We start from the raw sequence: 20,171 nt of genomic DNA, 5'->3' as shown, positions 1-20,171 counted from the left end.
CACACTTCAAAAGTGAATATGTACCTGCTTTGTTTTCCACAAAATTTATCAGACTATGAATTCTTGATGCAATCACTTGCAATTTAAGCTGGGGGACTTAATGTCCTTATATATCTTGGGCATTCAACCTTCGTAAGGATCTTTTCTCCTAAGGATGCACATTAAAAATGCCTGTTTTCATTCTGTTACAGAATTTTGTTGATGTATATTTACTGCTTCAGTAAGAAAAACTCACTGTGAAATATTTTGTAAATAAAGTAGAGGAGAGAGGACACCTTGTAATATTTTAGTGACACAGAATCTAGGTGGCAAATTTTAGAGACGCAAAAGCATTAAGTATTTTTGAGAGCCAAAAAACCTCAGAAAGCCAGGTCAGCTGGAAAACTGATGTAACCTGATTGCATCGGCTGCCAGCACTGAAAAATCCCAAAGGTATCTCTTAAATGGTTGTTTGTTTTCCCATTTTTGACAGTTCAGACCCTTGTTCGTGAGTCACAAGTTGTCAGAGAAGCAAAAGAGAAGCAGATTGTGGAGTTAAAGAAGATGTGTGAGCAAAGCAGTGATTCTTTGAACAATGAGTGGGAGAAAAGGGTAATGAATAATACTCTCTTTCTTTGAAAGACTTCTACAGTTGTGCGTGTGGGATAATACATTTTGTCACTTAAAAAAAATATATGGAATATGTTACTTTTAGTTATATTTTCTTATGCTGATCTTTCTTATTTCTGGAATAATCCTGCAAGACTCTCTTTGCTGATGCTTGCACACCCACACCCACCAGTCCAGCCACCCCCACCCAGCTGGTGACTCTGTTCCTGGGGTTCATCTGGCCCTCTTGGCAAGTCTCTGGATGTATTAGGGAAGTGTTTATTTCTCGTTGACCTGACATGGAATTTTAATCTCGGTAAACCTGCTGCTACCTGCTGCCACGGTGTTTCCTTTGAACTATTACTTTTGCATTGGGTCATGAATTCTTCAATGTATTTTTATTTATTATTAGATTCAAGACAGCAGCAAAGCAGAAAGACAAGCCTGTTTGTTGCAAGACAGCTTCACCTTTGCCCAGATTATTGTCAGTATTTGTCTTGCTTACCCCGCTCAGGAGAGGGAGGGTCACAAAAAGGGCAAAACCACCACCCTTCATAGATGAAATGTGCTATTTAATTTTTTTGCAGCCCTGCATCTGGAAGTGATCTCGGTTTTAATTCTTGTCTTCTAAGAGATAAATCTTGTCCTTTGTGCCTAAGACCTTGAGGTTTCAGCATGAGGTGTCTCTTTTTTTTTGTTTTGTTTGAGTAGCATTATTTTCAGCCTGAGGTCATCCCACTTTTTACAGTAACCTAGCAGGTGCTGTTTCAACAGCTGTAACTGTCATTGGTGATGACAGCATGCAAACAGGAAGGCAAATTAAAATACTTACATTAATTTTAACATCATGAAATTCTAAAAGTGAAATCAGAGCATTTGTCTTTACGGAAAAATGTGGATAGTGGGAAGTATGATGGAAATATAGTAAAAGTTAACAGTACGGTATTTTTATAACTATACACTGCTTCCTTCTGTGTATTTTTTCCTTTGGATAGATGCAGGTTGTTTGGATAGATATTGCTAACAATAATGCAAACATTACTGTAGTCTGTTGTACAGGAGGTAGAGGCATTCCCAGAATTTTTGGTTTTATTTATATCTTATGCACCTGGAGATTAAATATGCATTCCTTCACTTATTTATTTATGTACCCTGATTATTTTTCAAAGGATCTCATATTCAGCAAATCTTCTGAACACCACCATATATACATGATACTTACAATAATAATTTATTGGCACTCTTTTGGATGAAAAATTCTGTGTTAAGTTACTGCACACTGTTGAAGTCTGTTAAATAACGGTCCAGATTCACAGACACCTCCATGACTTTGCTAGTCTGTATGTTGGAGACAAGTATCTGTACTTGTGCAAAGTCAACTGATTTTAACATTGTGTTTAGAATGATGCTTTTATTTGGTGTGTTGCAGCATACTCCTTCAGCCATGACAGGGATTTGCCAGAAACCTGAGAAATACATGATAGCGGTTATACAACCAGTGCACCATACACGTTGTGTGTGCTAATTTGACGTGGCATTATCCTTTACTACTGTATAGATAGAAAATTTAGGTTTGAGGCTGCTTAACTAGAAAGGGAGGCCACTGGTGTTTGGAAAATAAATTAAGGGTTAGTAATGACACAGATAATCCTTTTATTAGACAAGTAGATCATCAAGGCTCTCCAGCCTCTTAGAAATCGAGAGGCAGATAAACTGGCAGCGTAAGCATCTGGAGAGAGTATTAGTGTTTCTGTAATAGAAATTCATTAATTTTGTGCAACAGTCATTGGGGTTCAGTTTAAATATGTAAACAAATAGAATAGCAGAGACTGGCAAAAATATGTGTGTTAGTATTCGGTACGGGTAAGTTATGCCCTCTACACATTTTTAAATGGCTTCTAAATTACCACTTTATAGAGTCGTAGTATACCTATTTCATGAGACAATGATCTAGTTCTGTTATAGAGGACAGAAATGTGGCCTATGCTTCTCCGTTATTCTATTTATATGCTATAATAATACAACACTTATAAATGCTGCTTCTATATGCCATTTATTATTTGGTAATATTTGTGATGCAGCTTCACAATGCTGTGGCTGAGATGGAGAAGGAGAAGTTTAATATCCGGAAGAAGCACACAGAAGATATGCAGGAACTGCTTGAGGACACCAATGCTCGTCTTAGCAAAATGGAGGAAGATTATTTGGAACAGATAAAGTCAACTGTAAGTTGCTTTTTTTAATATATATAAATATGTCCTGACAGCAAGTGTCTTTTGCAGTATTCAGATTTCATGCATTTGTGCAAAAGTGTACATGAATACTGTTGGGCTGAGAAATATTTTTGATAGTGTACTGCAGTTGCTCTGTCTTGGAAGAGAACAGTGTCCTGGCAGCCAGTCCAACCAAGGATTTTTCTGCCAGATAAAATTCATAGAAGTACAGCCTTTCAGTGAATATTATCAGATATATCACAGAATCCCAGACTGGCGGGGGTTGGAAGGGCCCTCTGGAGCTCACCCCGTCCCACCCCTGCTGGAGCAGGCACCCCCAGAGCAGGGGCACAGGGCCGCGTCCAGGCGGGGGGTGAATGTCTCCAGGGAAGGGACCCCACAGCCTCTCTGGGCAGCCTGTGCCCCTGCTCTGGCACCCTCATAGGGAGGAAATTTTCCCTCACACTCAGGCGGAAATTCCCGTGCTCCAACTTGTGCCCGTTGCCCCTTGGCCTGGCGTTGGGCACTACTGAGAAGAGTCCGGCCCATCCTCCTGACACCCGCCCTTCAGATATTTATAAGCATTGACAAGATACATTTGTATTGAAGGACTGTTTCTAGCATTTCTCACTGTCTTTGATTCAAGCTAGCAGAACTTTTGTCTCCGTGGGTTTGTAGGCTATAAGAAAGGATTTATATAGTACATCTATTTTCATAGATAGAGGTGTCTTCTTACTTACCCATCTCCTCTTTGAATGATCAAATGCTCCTGTTAGATTACAGGTCAAATAAAAAGGGATTTAAAAATAATTATTATTCTAATTTACTGCATTTCTTCACTAGAATAATTAGAAACATGTAAACAGGTGTAATCTGGATTTTGTGCCAGCTATATAAATGATGTAAAAAGCAAAATATTAACAGGTATTCTCAAGAAAACATCCTGTACTTTTCATCAGGATGAGGTATGAAGAAAATTGAATGGGTGAAAAAACAATGTCAAAAAAAATTTATTCCTTTATTAATGAATGTTGAATTTTAAAATTAGCATTCAGATCATGTCATAGGTAACAATAAATACAGAGAAAAATGGACACAGACTGTCAGCAAGATTGAGTTTAAGAACCATCAAAACTAGACAGATCTTGCTGAGCAGCTTCTGATTTAATAATTAAACAAGGTAGGGTTCAAGGCAGGGCTTAAGATAAAAGACTAGACTGTCACTGGAAATTAGTTTTCTTTTCTTCTCTGTCTCTTTTTTTCTCTCTCCTGATTTTTGTGGTTTGTGGGTTTGGCGGGTTTTTTTTTCTTTGTTTTGTTTTTTGTTGGTTGGTATTTTAGAGTTTCACGTTGTCGAGAATGCCATTCCTGTTAGCAAGTGAAACTGGCTGAACAATTTAGCTAATACCTTAGAGCTGATAAGTGGGGCTTTGTCCATTGAACAAGTAGTAACTTCCTTGAGGGGTGGGGGGGCCTGGGGAATTATGATGTATGTTTGGTATGGTGAGTAGGAATCTTTTTTTGTGTGTGTGTGTTGTTGTTGCTCTTTAAAAACAAATAAACAACAAACCAACCAAACACACACACACACACACACACCCCAGCCCATACAGTGCAGCTGGCTTTGTACTGATGGAAAAGTTTGCTGTACTATGTTCATGAAATACCTTAAGCCACTTGAGAAAGTTCAGGTGACCGTTCCAGCTATGTGAGGTTCTTGCATTACTCCAGGCTCATTTAACAATTCTGTGACAACTTGGGCACTGGCTTGAGATGGCAGATGTTTGAGTTTTTATTTTACTTTAACAGAGGGTGAAAATACTCTTCCACTTCCCTCATCTTCGGACCTTTGTTAATATAAAAATAACTATGATACATACATCCTGCAAGGACAGCTGTGCCTTATTTTTTTGACTCCAGCCTCCTGAGGAATTCTTCTCTCATTTCCATGCATATTAATGTAAATTTAGGGAGGAATGGGAAGCAGTAGAGTAGTCTCATGCTACCTGTCCTTTCTTATTCTGCTCATTTTAAAAATAGTTTATATTAGGAGTTGAAGTTGTTGGAAAAATATATAACTTCTGATAGGTATTTGTGATTTATTGAAAAGGAATCACTGTGATTAATCAAATGATATGGAGAAGGGGATTAGGGAAAGGTATACCAGCAGAGACTTGAGGAATGCTCTCTCAGTCCTGGTATGAATCTGCTATATCCCTGTGCACACTTTCCTTCACTGCATGCCTCCATTTTCCAGGAATAAAATAGAGATGATATACTTACCTTACAAGATTATTGGTGAATTACTTGGCTAATATTTGTTAATTGATTTTACACAACTAGATTGCATTCCAGCTGTTAATGTAGCATTTGTATTACCATTGTTCCTTTTATATCCTCCAAATCCATAGCAGATATTACTGTATGTGACTGTTTATATCCTTGAATGTAGTTTTGCCAAAGTGTGCATATAATAGGCAGTTGTTTATAATTCTTTAGCAACCTAAGTGTGTTGCTCCTTACTTTAGTTTAGAAATTTGAGATAAATATGTATTTTTTTTTTTATGTCAACATACAATGGCCATAAAAGTAATGGGAAGAATAATTCAGCATAGGAAAGCTACAGATTTCACTGGATGCCGTATAGTTTAATATGTTTTCTGGCTGACGTTTTATAGCTGCTGCTCACCACAATGGTCAGTAAAATATTTTTTCATATGTATACATAGGTTATTTTTCCTCCAAAATACTGTTTCCCACATGAGGTTGTACATATTGCTAGTGATAATGCACTTGTTGGTTAATGGAAGGTCTAAAATGCTCTGCATATATTATCCTCCATTACAGTTTTTCATAGAAATATCTGTCTTCTCTCCCATTTCAAAAGTTTTGTACTTTAGAAACCAGTTGCACAGACTTTGCTTAGGGGAGAAGACACATTACTTTGGTGAGGGGAAGGGGCGGTGTATTAGGCATCCGTATTTTGAAGACTAATTTTATTTTTTATATACTACACAGAATTTACTGTTGTGATTGATGACAGCTTTGCTATTATAACTCTTGTCTCTGAACCACCAAAGAACCTTGTTGCTTTAGGCTACTGAATAACAACAGGGGTATTCCATAATTTATCCTGGTGTTTTCTCAACAATGATCTCTTCTTTTAGAACCAGACAGTCAAAAAACTGGAGGCTCGCGTCCAGCAGTTGACTGTTGAAGCTGAAAATAGTAATTTACAGCGTCAAAAATTATCTCAAGAAAAGACTGATGCAGAACAACGTTACCAGGCGGTATTCTCTGAACTTCAGGAAATGAAAGCAAGGTAATTAAATAGTGGTTGCTCTTTTTAACATTGAAGAATATGGAATGTCCATATGCAGACGTTATTAATTTTACTTCAAGAACTCAGTGAATGGTAGTTGGCATTAGAAAATTGTAATGAAAATGTATTAATTGATGTAAAACTCATCTTGGAACTGACCCAAATGACCATCATGAGTAGTATGTTATCTCTCCATTATTTATAAGCATTTCACTCTGTTACAATGAGCACGTGGGGCAGGTGGACTGGAATACTCTGTAGGATTGATACCAAGCGGGTAAGATGCCAAAATATGAAAGCAATTTCTGTATTCTGTTTGCTTACTACTTGTAGGCACAGCTCACTTCAGAAAGACAAGGACCATATTATACAGAAATTTGAGGAGAACATTCAGCAACTACAAAGTAAATATGATGTTGATATAAATTTTATAAAGCAGGAACATGCACTCTCTGCAGCTAAGGTATGCTTCCATGTATAATAGGCATTAAAATTTTTATTTTTTTAAGTGGTCTCCTCAATATGAATGTAATGCTTTTGAACAAATCCAAGGAACTGTTGAGTTCCCTGAGTTCTTTGTATGCGTAAGTTTAAAAAAAACCCTGTGATTTAATTTTTCATTCCCAAATTTGACTGAAAAATCACCTGAAGTTCTGAAGTTGATGATAATTCCAGGGTGTGCATGTGTGTATGTGTACGTAGGGGTGGTATTTCCATAGCTGACTCAGATAAGGTACAATTAATATGCTGATTTTGTTTGTACTTCTGTAAAAATTCTGGATACCAGAGAACCTCAGCACACTTCAGGACTTAATGTTTTCATAAGGCCTCTCAGTGAGGGAAAATATTTTTTGCCAGAAATAAACTGTCTTGCAGGCCTCTTAGTATGGAACATTATGTTAAATATTTATGTGTTAATAAATTATTTTTAAATTCTGCAAGCATACATTCCAGCCAAAAAGTAATAATTCTTGTTTCCTTCTGTAAAAGCATCTTTCAGGTTGATATCTACCAATACGAATAGGTAGATACACAGTATATGTTTCATGCAACTTTCAAGTTAAATAATTGTAGAAAAGGCTCATGTTTTAAATACCATCTGCTAATCCTTAGAGCCATTGGACAAATGAGGTCTTTTTTATTTATTTACTGGAATTCTGGGAGCTTTGATGATACTTTTGTCCGTTTAATTTACAAAGTATTTTTTTCTTTCAATTTTTAGTCCCAAGGTGTTTTTTTCTTATTAGTTATTTTTTGTGGTTTTGCTTACATTTCTAAGTTCACCAGACAGAAGTGACTTATCCAGAGTTGTAAACTCACACAGGTTTTTTTTCCTCCAATTTGATAATTTTTCCAATTTCCAGGCACCTTTGAGAAATAAATTTAAAAATGCAAAAGATGTATTTGTAGAGCTAATGAGGAATGCAACACAAAAATTCCTTTCTGTTAAATCCCTACAGGCATCTGATGCAATTGAAGAACTACAGCATAGTGTGTCTCTGTTAAAACAACAATTACAAGATTCAGAACGTCAAAGACAGCAACAGCTGAGGGTGAGCCCTGAATTTCCTGCTCAAGAATGACCAGCCCTTTTTACTTTCTCCAGTGATTTGAATGTTTAGACAGCCATACTAACATGCACTTGTGTATAACATGCATCTTTGTATGTATTTGATTCATAGAAATATATAAATTATCACCTTACGCTTAAAGATTGATTTAAAAAGTATAACTAAAAGAGATCGCTGTATGGGAAAGAGCAGAACTTTCACAGGAACTTTTTGACTGTTTGTTGCAATTCACATGTTAAAATAGTATCGATGGACAATAGAGAAGCATGTCAATGAATTACAAATACCTTTTTCCTTTCCTGAACTGCAAACATTTTAAAATAAGTTTCAACCTTTTTTATTTTTCTTGCTATTTAACAATTCAGTTCAATATTCCATCTTCCCACAGACTTTTACATTAATCCTCCTATCTCAGGATAATGAGTTCCACATCTGTATCGTGTATCAATCCTGTTTGAGTTTTGGTGTCTATTTTTCCGCCAATGTCTTTCATTTCACGGTTGATGTGGTAGAGAATGAAAGAAAAAATGTGGTTTGTCTATTTAGAATACACGTCTCTTCCTTTGCAGGATCAAGAATACAAGCTTCAACAAGAAAAACTTCACTTGGAGCGTGTATATGAAAAACAGGTAATGTTTTCATGCACCATCTTATGCACATTTCCAATTTTGTTGTACACAGAAGATGAAGGTATAAATTCTGAAATCGCAAAGTAGTAAATTTTGGAATCCAAGCATGTGTTGGAAAGGCAATTGGACAAATTCAAGGACAATTTTATGTACAGCTAATAAAGTACAGACTTATTGTCTCTGATTCTAGATACACTTCATTATAAAGCACTTTGCAAATTGTCTACACTTTTAGACTTTAAACATAAATAGGTTTCAGATTAAACTTCAAGTTTAGTGATGTCGTATGCTCAACTCATGCAGAGTTTAGTAAGAGGGTGCATTAGATGCCAGTTTAATTGAAAGGATATGTTAATCAAACATGTCATTTCCAAATGTGGCAAATTTATAACATCAAATAATGAATTCTGATCATAGCTACTTGTCACTTGCTAACAACCTTTGCAGCATGAATTGTGGTGAGGTTTTTTTGTTTGAGTTAGTGCCTTCTGCTGACTTGAAGCCAAATACCTTTTTGTTCCAAGATATGTTTCGGTCTAAACCTAGGCTACATTTGTCTTTTTAGTCAAGTCATAGTTTTTATGACGTTGGCCTCAAGAAAAGCCTAGGATTGGAATAATATTGCAGGTCAAAAATAAAAAAATTAGCATAATTTGGATATCTTATAGCTATTGAAGTACAGTGGACATTGATTTAGTGCAATACCTCACTTCCTCTGCAGATAAGTACAGGTTAAATATGGCTGGTAATGTTTCCAGGCACCAAGTCCAAATGCCATCAGCTTGCTCACATCTACACTATAAATCTTTACGATTCTGGGCAGTCAGGTGGATGCACCTGTATTACCTTTCTGCAGTGGTGTCCGTCTTGTGTGGCTCTGGAGTGAGGTTTGAGGATCATTTGGGAGAAGGCTTAGCATGGGCTAAGAGCATGTCTGCAATCACTCCACACCATTAAGCACAGTTATTGATGTTGTAACTCTATCAGTAAATAAGAAAGCAGACCCTTTATTTTTAATAGATATTTTTACAGCAGTTTGCCTATTCATAAATTTTAATGTAACTGTGTTTTCGAAATCAAATCTTTGAGAAAGGAGGAGGAAAAAATACATGTGAACAACCTATGGATATAAATCCATAAAATAGTATGGATTGGCCCATAAAATACTAAAACAAGCTTGCCTTCAAGTAAAGGAATCATGAAGTCTCTGGTGCAATCTGTTCACTTAAGAACCTACCCGTTATCTAATAATCTTTATGAGCCTACGGTGGCTATTGCCTGCTAGGGTATTTAAACATCAAACAAATAATAGGTAGTAACCCTCAATGTCACTGTTTGATTAAATGTGCTTATCTGCTGAATCAGGAACCAGTTAGGCTAAATGGTTTTACGAGCAAAGGAAACACCTGCTTTTTATAAATAATCTACTGCTTGTTTTCCAAACATTCAGCTGAGCGTAAGAACAGTGACAGATTATTCCTGAGAGCCATTCTTGAGCCAGCTGTTAAATATATACAATTTTACCATGTTTGGCAATACCTTCTTTACTCTCTGATAGACAACCCATCGGTTTGGAGGCTCTTTCAAACCAACTAAGCATTCAGACTTCCATGGAGTAAATACCTACATGGAACTGCTTATAGTAGAGAATCTCTGAATTTGTTTTTTCATTGGACTGTGCTCCTATGCTTCTGACTATATGCTTACTGAAACACGTTTTTCTTTATTGTAGTGACTTAATAGTATGTAACATTGCAAATGGTTGTAGGTGAATAAAGGATTTCCTGTGCTCCCCATCTGGTAAAGAAAGACATGCTTAGTATGTCACATCGACACACTGTTACTTGAGCAATCCTAAAAGCAAAGCAAACTCTCGTTCTTAATCTGCCTTTGGCAAAAAATATTATGAAAACCCTTGGTTTGGACCATGCCTGGGAGCTTGCCAAATTCTGAAGCTGCTTTCCTCTCTTGATCCAGAAGCACTAGAGAAAAGAATTCTTCCTAACAATGTCTACTCCTGGTTAGTGAATTTAGGAAGTGGGAGTCGGGTTTCATTCAATGTTTTTTGTGACTATATTGCTTTAGAGGGAGAGAAGCAATTTCTCAGATCGCTAGGCTGTGTTCCTTCTGAGGTCTTGAAAGTTGCCATTTTCATTCTGCATCAATTAAATACTAAGAGGAATTAAAATAGTGTTTCAAATTTAAATGGTAACTAAAATACACTGGGAAGAATACAGACATTTAGAGGGGAATTAAAGGGCCTCAAAGGTTTTTTTTATAACTGAGTATTTTTAGGATATTTATGTAAGAGGTCTGTTTGTCTCACTGTTGTGTGCCAAATGTCTTTTATAATATGTGTGTATAGATAATGCCTGGTGTAATGGCTGTTGCATGGAGGAGGATTACTTGGAAATGCACAGTTTGCTTGGGGAAGTGGAAAGGAAGAGGGATAAGCAGCATGGCTGAGCAAAGGGAAATGGAGAGAGGTGTGGGACCCCGTGATGTTAGACAGTAGCGATCCTCTGCTGTGTTCTGCGGTCATGTTTAGTGATATGGAAGATTTTTATCCTGCAAGATTATTCAAAGTGAACACGTATACTAATGCTGATCTAGGTAAGAGATGACAGGGAAGAGATAGGTAGATGACGTGGTGTCATGGTTTAGCCCCAGTCAGCAACCAAGCACCACACAGCTGCTGTCTCACTCCCGCCCGGTGGGATGGGGGAGAGAATTGGAAGAGTAAAAGTGAGGAAACTTCCTGGGTTGAGATAAAGACAGTTTAACATGTAAAGGAAAAGCCGTGCACACAAGCAAAGCAAAAGAAGGAATTCATTCACTGCTTCCCATGGGCTCAGCCATCCCCAGCCATTCCCATGGGTGCTCAGCCATCCCCAGGAAAGCAGGGCTCCATCACGCGTAACGGTGACTTGGGAAGACAAACGCCATCACTCCGAACGTCCCCCCTTCCTCCTTCCCCCAGGTCTATGTGCTGAGCATGACGTCACACGGTGTGGGACATCCCTGGGGTCAGCTGGGGTCACTGTCCCAGCTGTGTCCCCTCCTGGCTTCTTGTGCCCCTGGCAGAGCATGGGGAGCTGAAAAAGTCCTTGACTAGTGTGAGCACTGCTTAGCAACAACTAAAACACCTCTGCATTACCACCACTGTTTCCAGCACAAATCCAAATCATAGCCTCGTACTGGCTACTACGAAGAAAATTAACTCTATCCCAGCTGAAACCAGGACGTGGGGGCAGCTTTTTTCTGTTGCGTGAGGATGCAGAGGCTTTCGGGTTGCACTGGGATTGATTTCTTGCCACATCCATTGGCGTGACAGATGACTTATTCTTCTGGATTCACACTATATTATAAGCAGCACGTGGTCACAGTTTACTATGGAATAATAATGGTTAGCTAAGATGCTCTATCATTTTAGAGGTGTCTGTGTGCTTTTGTGGGTTTGTTAGTTGTACGCTTGCCCAAGAGTGCCATACCACCATGTTTCCAAGTGGTGTTTTTAATGTCCGGATGCAAAATGGAAAAATGAAAAGTTTTATATAAATGATCCAAGCACTCTGGTTTGATTTCACTGGGTCAGAAGTTCATTGGTAGTAAACCACTTTGAGGAAGAGTTTTACTTTTCTCAGGAGTATCTACCTTCAGCTAGCTAATGTCCGAGTATGTATTATTCTAAAGTAATGTTATTTACTATTGTTATGTTTGGTATTTTTATTGTTGTAAGTATTGATAAAAAGTGGTTCACTTTGGGTATTCACGAATTGGTAAGTAGGAACTCTGCACCATAGAGAATACATGCCATCCTTTTAGGCAGATTTCTGTATGCTTTCCTGTTAGCTAAAGAAAATCCAGTTCACTTTTATGTAATTACTGATATTTCTTTATTCTAGACAGTAATGTTCATTTTGAGATGAATATAGCTCTATTGGCTATATTCTCATACGTCATCTCTCTGTTAATCCTTATTCTTGCACTTTATGTAATTTTAGAAATGCATAGGTGGTTGTCTACATCAATGCAAAAGAAATATGCAAAATAAATAGTTTTTATAATTAACATTTTTTAAAATCAGACTTTGTTTTAGCTAAAATAACGGTATTTTTTTTCCTTCAAATGGTAGATACATGGCATCCGGAATGATCTTGATAAAGAAAGAGGGGATGCTCAAAAGAAAATTCGCAAACTGGAAGAGTCTTTGAAGTAAGTGACTATGGAGTAATTGTTGAACGATCCCCAGTTTTTAGGCAAATTTGTTCAATAAACTTATGCTTTGTCTCGTCTAACTACCTTCCTATAATTTGTCTGGGTTATATTCCCATTGTAAAGCTGCATCTTCACAGTTCTAGTCAGCCATGAAAATTTAAAAAGTAAAGCAAGAACCAAGCCACCCAAGTTTGTTGACTTTCCAGTGGTAGGAGTAAACCAGGACTGAATGATGGCAGCTGGTCTTGCCCTGTCAAATAAATAAAATGGGCTTCAGTTTAGAATGGACACAGAGTAGGCAAATAATTCAAACTAAAGACTAGTTGCTTTGGACTCTTTTAGAGGAAGGGATACATTTGAAAGATGTATTTATTTAAATTATATTAGTACTTGATTTAGTATATGGTGTTTGTGATTTTTTTTTTCTCCTTTTTAAGATCCATAAATTACAACTTTTAATGTGGATTTTCCTCTTTGATACTGCACTTCTTTGTGTGAATACTTAGTTTTCAAACGTAGCGAGGGCTCAGAGAAATGGCCTGCAGCAAACAGAAGACACTTCGTTAACTAACTTGCAACAGCTTTTTTGCTGACCTTGTACATGAAAAAAGTAATCAGGGCACAAGAAGTTTGATGTTTTCTGCGCGAAGGAGTGGTTTACGTACAGCAGATGCACGTATGACAAGATCGACTCTTGTTACGCTGCTTCCATTTTTGACTCTGTAAAATATTATTTCCATACGTTTATCCATTTTAAATTCAAAGTTATGGAAATAGTTTCTAAGGAAAACAGCTTATTCTGAAACAAACCAGAAGTTATTTGCTAAAACTACTCAGTTAAATGTTGCAATGTACCTTATCTAGGCTGATAGAGGCATTGTGAAGATACTTTTATTCAATAAAAGTCACAGGGCTGAAGTCTGTATTCCTTTATTTCTATAATCTCTTAGGTATTTGACATAAATAGAGACTATCTTAAATCACTACAGACATTATTAAAAACTCTAGCTTTTAATCTTTAAATTCCTTACACTGACTATTAGTTATAATTTCAGGGAGATTTAATTGTTATCAACTGAATTTAATCTTTTAGTATTTTAACATCTGATTCATTGATAATGTAGTTGCATTAATTATCTTCCGTGGCTTTCACATAACATGTCGGTCTGCACTTATTTATGTTAACAAAATGAGTCTGACTTTACAGTCCACTGGCTGCTCAGAATTGATTCCCCATGTGGGTGCTCTCAGTGCAGAGTAAACATGGTAGTGCTCCACTTCAGGCAAGTATTTGTAAAGTGGGTTAGTGTGCTGTGGATTTTGAACTCACTTTTTAGTTACCAGCACTGTGCTGCGAAGCTCTCTAGATAGCTGAGGAGCTCATAATTCATTTCAGATGTTCTCTAGTGGTAACTAAGCTTAGGTTTAATGTTTGGGTTAGAGTAAGGATTTGAAAGACTAAAGTTTCAAGATCCCAGTCGAGTGGTGGATGCTTCAGGGCCCACAAATTATGATGATGTTGGCAGAGGCCAGTCCCAACCTTGTGCTTTGTGTGAGTGCCCCCTTTAGCCAAAACTGAGGCTCTGGGATCCACGAGCCCTGGAGACTGCATGACGCATTAAAAGCATGCCTAGACTGTTTCCCCTACAGCCAGTGATTAGTACCTATTCCTGGTTTTCAAAGTGTCTTCTAATATAAGCTACTTCCACTCATGTTGTCCTCTTCCCAGGTTGCTTCCATGTCCTATGGCTCTCTGTTTCTGTTATGCTTTTTTTATTTTTTGATTCAGGGTGTTGAAAAATAACATAGGGATTTCTAATATTAAATGATATCACCCTCCTAATTTAAAATGGAAAATGTTTTAATTTTGGAGATAGCTTACTCTTTAATAATGAATCTGTACTACTGTTCTTTTGGTTCTGTTATACCAGTGATTTGGGGTTAATTTTAAGATTAGGAATGGAATTAGTAATGCTAATAAGTAATTATTTTGTAATTGAATAGAAAAAATTAGCCTTCACCCTGTTTTTTGCTGGATGGAGAGAGAAGTTGGCAGAATCGTTGGGGTGGTTTGTGCTCCTAAAGATAAAGAAGTTTGTATTTACAGAAATACAGTGCCCTACTCTAAACCCAGTATATATTCTGCTGGCCGGTTCGTTCAGATTTCAGCACCGGTGCAAAACCTGTTTCTTGCATCTGTACGTTTCTGGTCATGGATGTGTCAGTGCATGTGAGCGTTAAGAACGAATCCACGTGCGCAGTATAGAGGAACTGCTCATCCTGCAAGGCTGACTTTCCGGAAACCAAGCCATTAATTTAGTACTGATGTTTCTGGACAGTATTGAGATTCCACAAGTATGTGTTCGTATATGATATGTATGTAAGTAATATATAAGAAGCAGTAATATTTTTGTCAGAAATGGATGGCTTCCTTATGGCTTTTTTCCTCCCTTGCCGAAAAAATTAGTCCTTTTAACAGTCTCTTGCTATTAATATGAATCCACAAGTTCTAATGTTTTATGTGAAGGCGCTTTATTTTTCTGTATTTCTTTGACTATTTGCAGAATCAAATTAAGTAATTACAAGCTAATGCAGACCCAGTGAACCTTTAGAACACAACCTTATCTTCCTTGAGATGGGTGAAAATATAGTTCACCATCTTCGGTAGAAACAATGCCTTGTGGAATTGCAGCTCAGAACCCAGTAGGTATATCAGTCATTTCTCATAAACTGCTTTGATCTGAATGGACTTTGATTCTGAAATGGCCACAGGATTGTATCTTGAGTAGCTCGTCAGCTGCAAGCACATACAAAGGGAAGTGGCAGGCATTTTAGTAGGTTTTTTTAATTATTATTTTTCCAGTGGTGTGACAGCAAACAGTGCTATTGCAGTTTCAAACACATCCACAGAGGTGCATAATGACAGTGATTTGAGGCATTGTGTGGAATAGTAAAATCCATGTTTCTAAAAGTATATTTCACTTCAAATAAATAGTGTTGCCATAGTTTTAAAACAGAATATCTGTCTACATAGTTTATGCAACATTGGGTTTTTTAATTCTTCTGAAGTTTATGGTAGAAATCTCTGTCAAAACCAGATCTTTTGCAAAAGAATTGCTCTAATACTCATAACTATTGGTGGTGACTTGTAGATATAAATTTTATATTTAGTTTAGCAATGCCTGTCATAGACATCACCTAATAGCAAAAGTGACTATAGGAAGTGCTCCAAGGATTTTTCTAGAATGTAATTTAAACTTGCATTTATATAATAACAAAGTATTCTTAAAAAGCTTCTGTTGTAATTACTTGAGGGGAAAGGTTGTTTCTCTAATCCCTTTAGTTTGGTTGCATAAAATATGTCATGAGAGTGGGTTACAAATAGGCTAAATCTCTGTGGTTCTTATCTGTTTTATTTTAAGTAGAGGAATAGGAAATAAAAAAGTATAGTTATATTACAATTTGTCACACTACAGACTGAGTTGAATACAACAGAAAAAAATCAAGGAAAAATCTGTTTCCATTTGTGGCTGAAGAAATTACATGAAAAAGAAAGAAAAGGTCTTGCTGACTTTGTCCAACACTGTCATCTTGTGTCTTGCTGTGTGAAATTTGGACACCTAATTATTAAAATTATTTATTTTGCCTCTGCTAATATTGTAATATTCGATTATTTCATAATTTACTAGACTGTAGGGAAATATTTCTCATTTCATTGAAGAACTAAAATATAGAAGCTTAGAGACTTGTGGCAATTTAGGGACTGAAAACAGGCACGGCCTTGATGCCATTTATAAATAGAGGCTGGGACATGTGTGTTAAAGCCTCTTTGACTGTTTTTACTCTTATTTCAATTTCAGTGATCATTTTTGAAGCAACTTTACTTATCTGATTTGCACTTGAGTAATGTTCCAATTGCAGGTGGGAGATTTATGCACTTTTCTGAAGACCTAACACAGAGGTCTAAAGGCCTCTTTTCCACAATAAATAATTGTGTTTTTAAAAATGTGTAAGTATTTAAGCTCCCTTCAGTTTGGACCTGTTCTGCACAGTCTCTGGCTGTGAAGACTTGCTGTGTCTGTAAGTAGCAGTTTTTAGTAAATACACATCCCAATTACTAAACAAAAGCTCTCAAGTTGTATCTGAATTGTTTTCATAAAATGATGCAAGCATTCTGGGCTGTTGATGCTTTAGTCAGCTTGATGTGTTGATCACAAATGTTAAATTGTATTTCTTTCCACCAGAAGGTGTACTAAATAATGACCTCTGAAATTAGCCCTCAGAGAACAAGACAAAGTTTAGCCCTCTCACTATAGAATTATTTGAAGACATATTGAAGGTATTATTTTAAAAAAATATAATTTTTTGCGGTTTGTTTTGGCTCCAAAATAGCATTGTAATCTACAGACAAAAGTCTTCCTAGTCATTGCAAAAATTTCAGAAATAATTAGAGTAGTAATTTCGTGAAACACCAGTGTGAGAGTACATGTTCAATAAGGACCTTGGCGGTAAGTGTACACTGTGCTCGCAATTTAACGTTCGCAGGGTAGTCATAGCAATGATCCCAAAGCCTTCCCGTGGAAGTGCCACGGTTCTGTGCCAGGCGTTATTTGCAGCCAGCAGAAGTGCATATACTTTAAGGCTGGCCTCGTTTATTTGCTAATAAATAGAGAAACTTAGAACATTGTTGCTTAAGATCAGAGGTGAAAAGCAGAATAGCCATGTGCGTTATTAGTACTTCTATATCCCATCGGTGTAGGAGGTATAATGGCCAGCTTGACGGGTGTCGAGGAGGATATCGGGTGTACAGGAGGAAATGTTTGTTTTACAGCATTTAGTTTGAAGTTCATTTATATGTTATTAGAATCATAGAGTCATTTAGGTTGGAAAAGACCCTGAAGGTCAAGTCCAGCTATAAACTGTAAAAGATATTATTAGTAATAATATATAAAAGCTAAAGATGAAACAATAAAGAAGGGAAGATTTGATTGTATAAGTAAATAGTTATAGTTCCAGCTTTTTTGAAGTGTGAATACAGCATATATTTAGACCACCTTGGTTGTAATGTGGTTTAGGTTTCACCACTTCCATTCTGGAGTCCATAATAGTTTTATGACTGTGCAGACATATAAAGTTTGCCCATCTTGAGATGGAGGTTTTGGACAAAACTATATACATATGTAAGAGTTGAGGCTGTTATCATCTGTCACCTGCATGGAAGTGCAGACCACCTTGGTGCTGCTGGTTTCTCAGGATAATACTTGTGATGGTTCTCCCACACTGGAAATTATTATGGGTTCTGATTTAATGCTTTTTGGTTTGTGTGTCTCATACCCAAAATAATATTTCATTATGCTGCTGAAATATAGCTTTTCTCAGTTCTTACTCTTCTGTTCTATGGTGTGATTGAAGGAAACAATTTTTTAAAAGTCTTGTTAGGAGAGATGAAGTGTTACCTCTACAGGTGCAGACGTTGTAATTGAACACTGAAGTGTCAAGGAATGCATGCACACAACCTACAGTTAAATGCTTCGTAACATTTTTCCTCTCAGTCTTTGCCGTTTTTTTTAAACCTGCCTATGGAGCCAAATCTCAGCGCTTTGCAAGTGGTGATGATACAGAGCAAATGTTTAGCAGCTGGTTCATTGAAAGTCACTTAATAAAATTGTTTGTTTACATAAGAAACTAGCAACACCTCTCTTCTCCATTGCTTCTCTACCCTTCATCTGAACTTGTTTAAAACTCTTTTGGGGAAGAAAGAGGGGCTCAACTTTCCAGAAACAAGCAAAGCTGCTCCTATCTATTAGCAGATTTGTATTTCTACAAGAGCTGCTCAAGCATGCACGTACAGTTTTCACAGTATTTTGTGATTTGGTTCAGATGGTAGACCAAAATGTTTCAGTCTTTTCAACCAATGGCATGGCATGAAGATGATGCATGTAGATGTTCAGTAAAATACAAAAATAAAAGTACTTGTGTACATGCACATATTTTCCGTAGGAATACTTGACATGAGAATCAAGGAAAAGAACTTGATTTCTCATTGGGGATGGTGCTGTACACTCTAGACTTAAGACTTATTTCATTGCTTTTTTGTTATTCCCAATATGATAGCTGTGTTAATCGTTATGCCTCCACATGCTGATGCTGGACACTAATATTTCTAGGGACTTTGTCAAGTGTAGTTCAGTGATACAAATATATATATATATTAAAGTTCAGCTTTTGTGTGCAGTACAGTTACTGCTCCTGCAAGATTTTGTTTCACAGAAAGTGTCTGATAAAACTGCTCTGCGCTTGTATTTACTAAAACAAGTTGGAAAAATGCTGTTTTGGCAAAGAACTATGGTTTGCCGGTCATTTGGTTACTCTACTCCCTTCTGAATCATTTGTTCCCTACCTGACATTGTCACAAGATACATGGAGCAATGGAGCTGGAGCTCTTCTCCGGCTTGTCCTGAGGTTTTAAACTTAGTTCTGATACTTGTAAAACCTTAGGAGAATGGCTTTTATATCACACTTACTGAAAAGCAGAAGCTAGTGTCGGTATGTTCTGCAAGAAGAAGTGTAATTAAAATTGTTGTGCAACTTCAGCCTGAATCTCTGACAAAAGGGATGCCTGGATTGCAGCTACACAGAGGTTCAGTATGTTCCCATCTCCTCTCGTTTTTACAAGCACAAGGCTTAGTCTGGTTTGACTGTGGTGCAGTGGAATGATTTGAGTCTGTGATCCTGTTATCACGCTACCCTCAGTGTGTGTGTAAGGTTTTTTTCTTTTTCTGAGACTCCTTGCCCGCCCCCAGCAGGCGTTCTGCCTGGCATTCTCCACGGATCCCCTGGGTTGGTGAAATGGGGACAAGACAAAAATGGGACCAGGGCAAGACGGTCCCTTGCAGAGTCTCCGTTCTACATTTTCCTACAGCGATGGCGGTGTGATGACTCATTTTTCATTGTCTACTTTCTTTGATATACAAAGAGAAGGCCCAGATTTGGCCTGAAAGGCTCATTTTGCTGTGTTCAGAATATGTAAAAATGTACCAAATTTTAGCACCAGAAGTTTTATGTAAAGGTGTCTTAGTCTTTGAGATTGCTAATCTCATGTAAAGTTCCCATGGTGTTTATATGATTTTTCTTTTCTCTGTATTATCATAAAAGGAACAATGTAGAAGAAATAAGGGTATGTAAATCTGAGAGAAATAGATGGTATACATAATGCTTCTGAGATAATAAAGAGGGAAACACATGAAGGCAAGGAAAAATAAAGGCTTGAAAATAGATGACAGAAGGAGATATAATACATAGTTAATATGATTTCATTTTGTTTTGCAGGTTACAGTTGCATTATTTGAAATTTACTGTTGTGTTGGATCCCAATATTCAAAAAAAAACAAAGCTAGATTTGGACTTTCAAAGTATACAGGAGTTGTATCTTTAAAAACCTGTCAGTTACAGTGGGTTTTGAGAATTGAATGATACCAAACCGCTTGAGAACTTAGTTTTTAAACAGCTTCTTCAGAATAGTACCGTGTGGATGGTGGTGTATGGACTTGCTGTGGTGGTGGATGTCATAAACGCCACTGCACACAGAGAAGTACAACCGCGTGGTAATCTTCAATACGACGATAAATAA

General features: G+C 37.1%; 1 protein-coding gene across 9 annotated transcripts in view; it reads left to right on the top strand.

Annotated features, from left to right (window-relative positions):
• CEP112 (centrosomal protein 112) overlaps window positions 1-20,171 on the top strand; it is a 173,385-nt gene that overhangs the window by 38,437 nt on the left and 114,777 nt on the right. For all 9 annotated transcript variants that reach the window (XR_012663397.1, XR_012663398.1, XM_075111460.1 and 6 more), the window contains 7 exons: window positions 473-591; window positions 2,670-2,813; window positions 5,969-6,123; window positions 6,457-6,586; window positions 7,584-7,676; window positions 8,264-8,323; window positions 12,459-12,538. Coding sequence is in view for 7 of the 9 variants with exons in the window: in XM_075111460.1 (XP_074967561.1) it covers window positions 473-591; window positions 2,670-2,813; window positions 5,969-6,123; window positions 6,457-6,586; window positions 7,584-7,676; window positions 8,264-8,323; window positions 12,459-12,538 (781 nt within the window). In the remaining 2 variants the exon portion in view is untranslated. The remainder of the gene's footprint in view (window positions 1-472; window positions 592-2,669; window positions 2,814-5,968; window positions 6,124-6,456; window positions 6,587-7,583; window positions 7,677-8,263; window positions 8,324-12,458; window positions 12,539-20,171) is intronic.

Source organism: Phalacrocorax aristotelis, chromosome 16, assembly GCF_949628215.1.
Source record: "Phalacrocorax aristotelis chromosome 16, bGulAri2.1, whole genome shotgun sequence".
Classification (NCBI taxonomy): Eukaryota; Metazoa; Chordata; class Aves; order Suliformes; family Phalacrocoracidae; genus Phalacrocorax; species Phalacrocorax aristotelis.
Note: the sequence above shows the minus strand (reverse complement) of the source record. Positions and strands in the feature narration are given on the sequence as shown.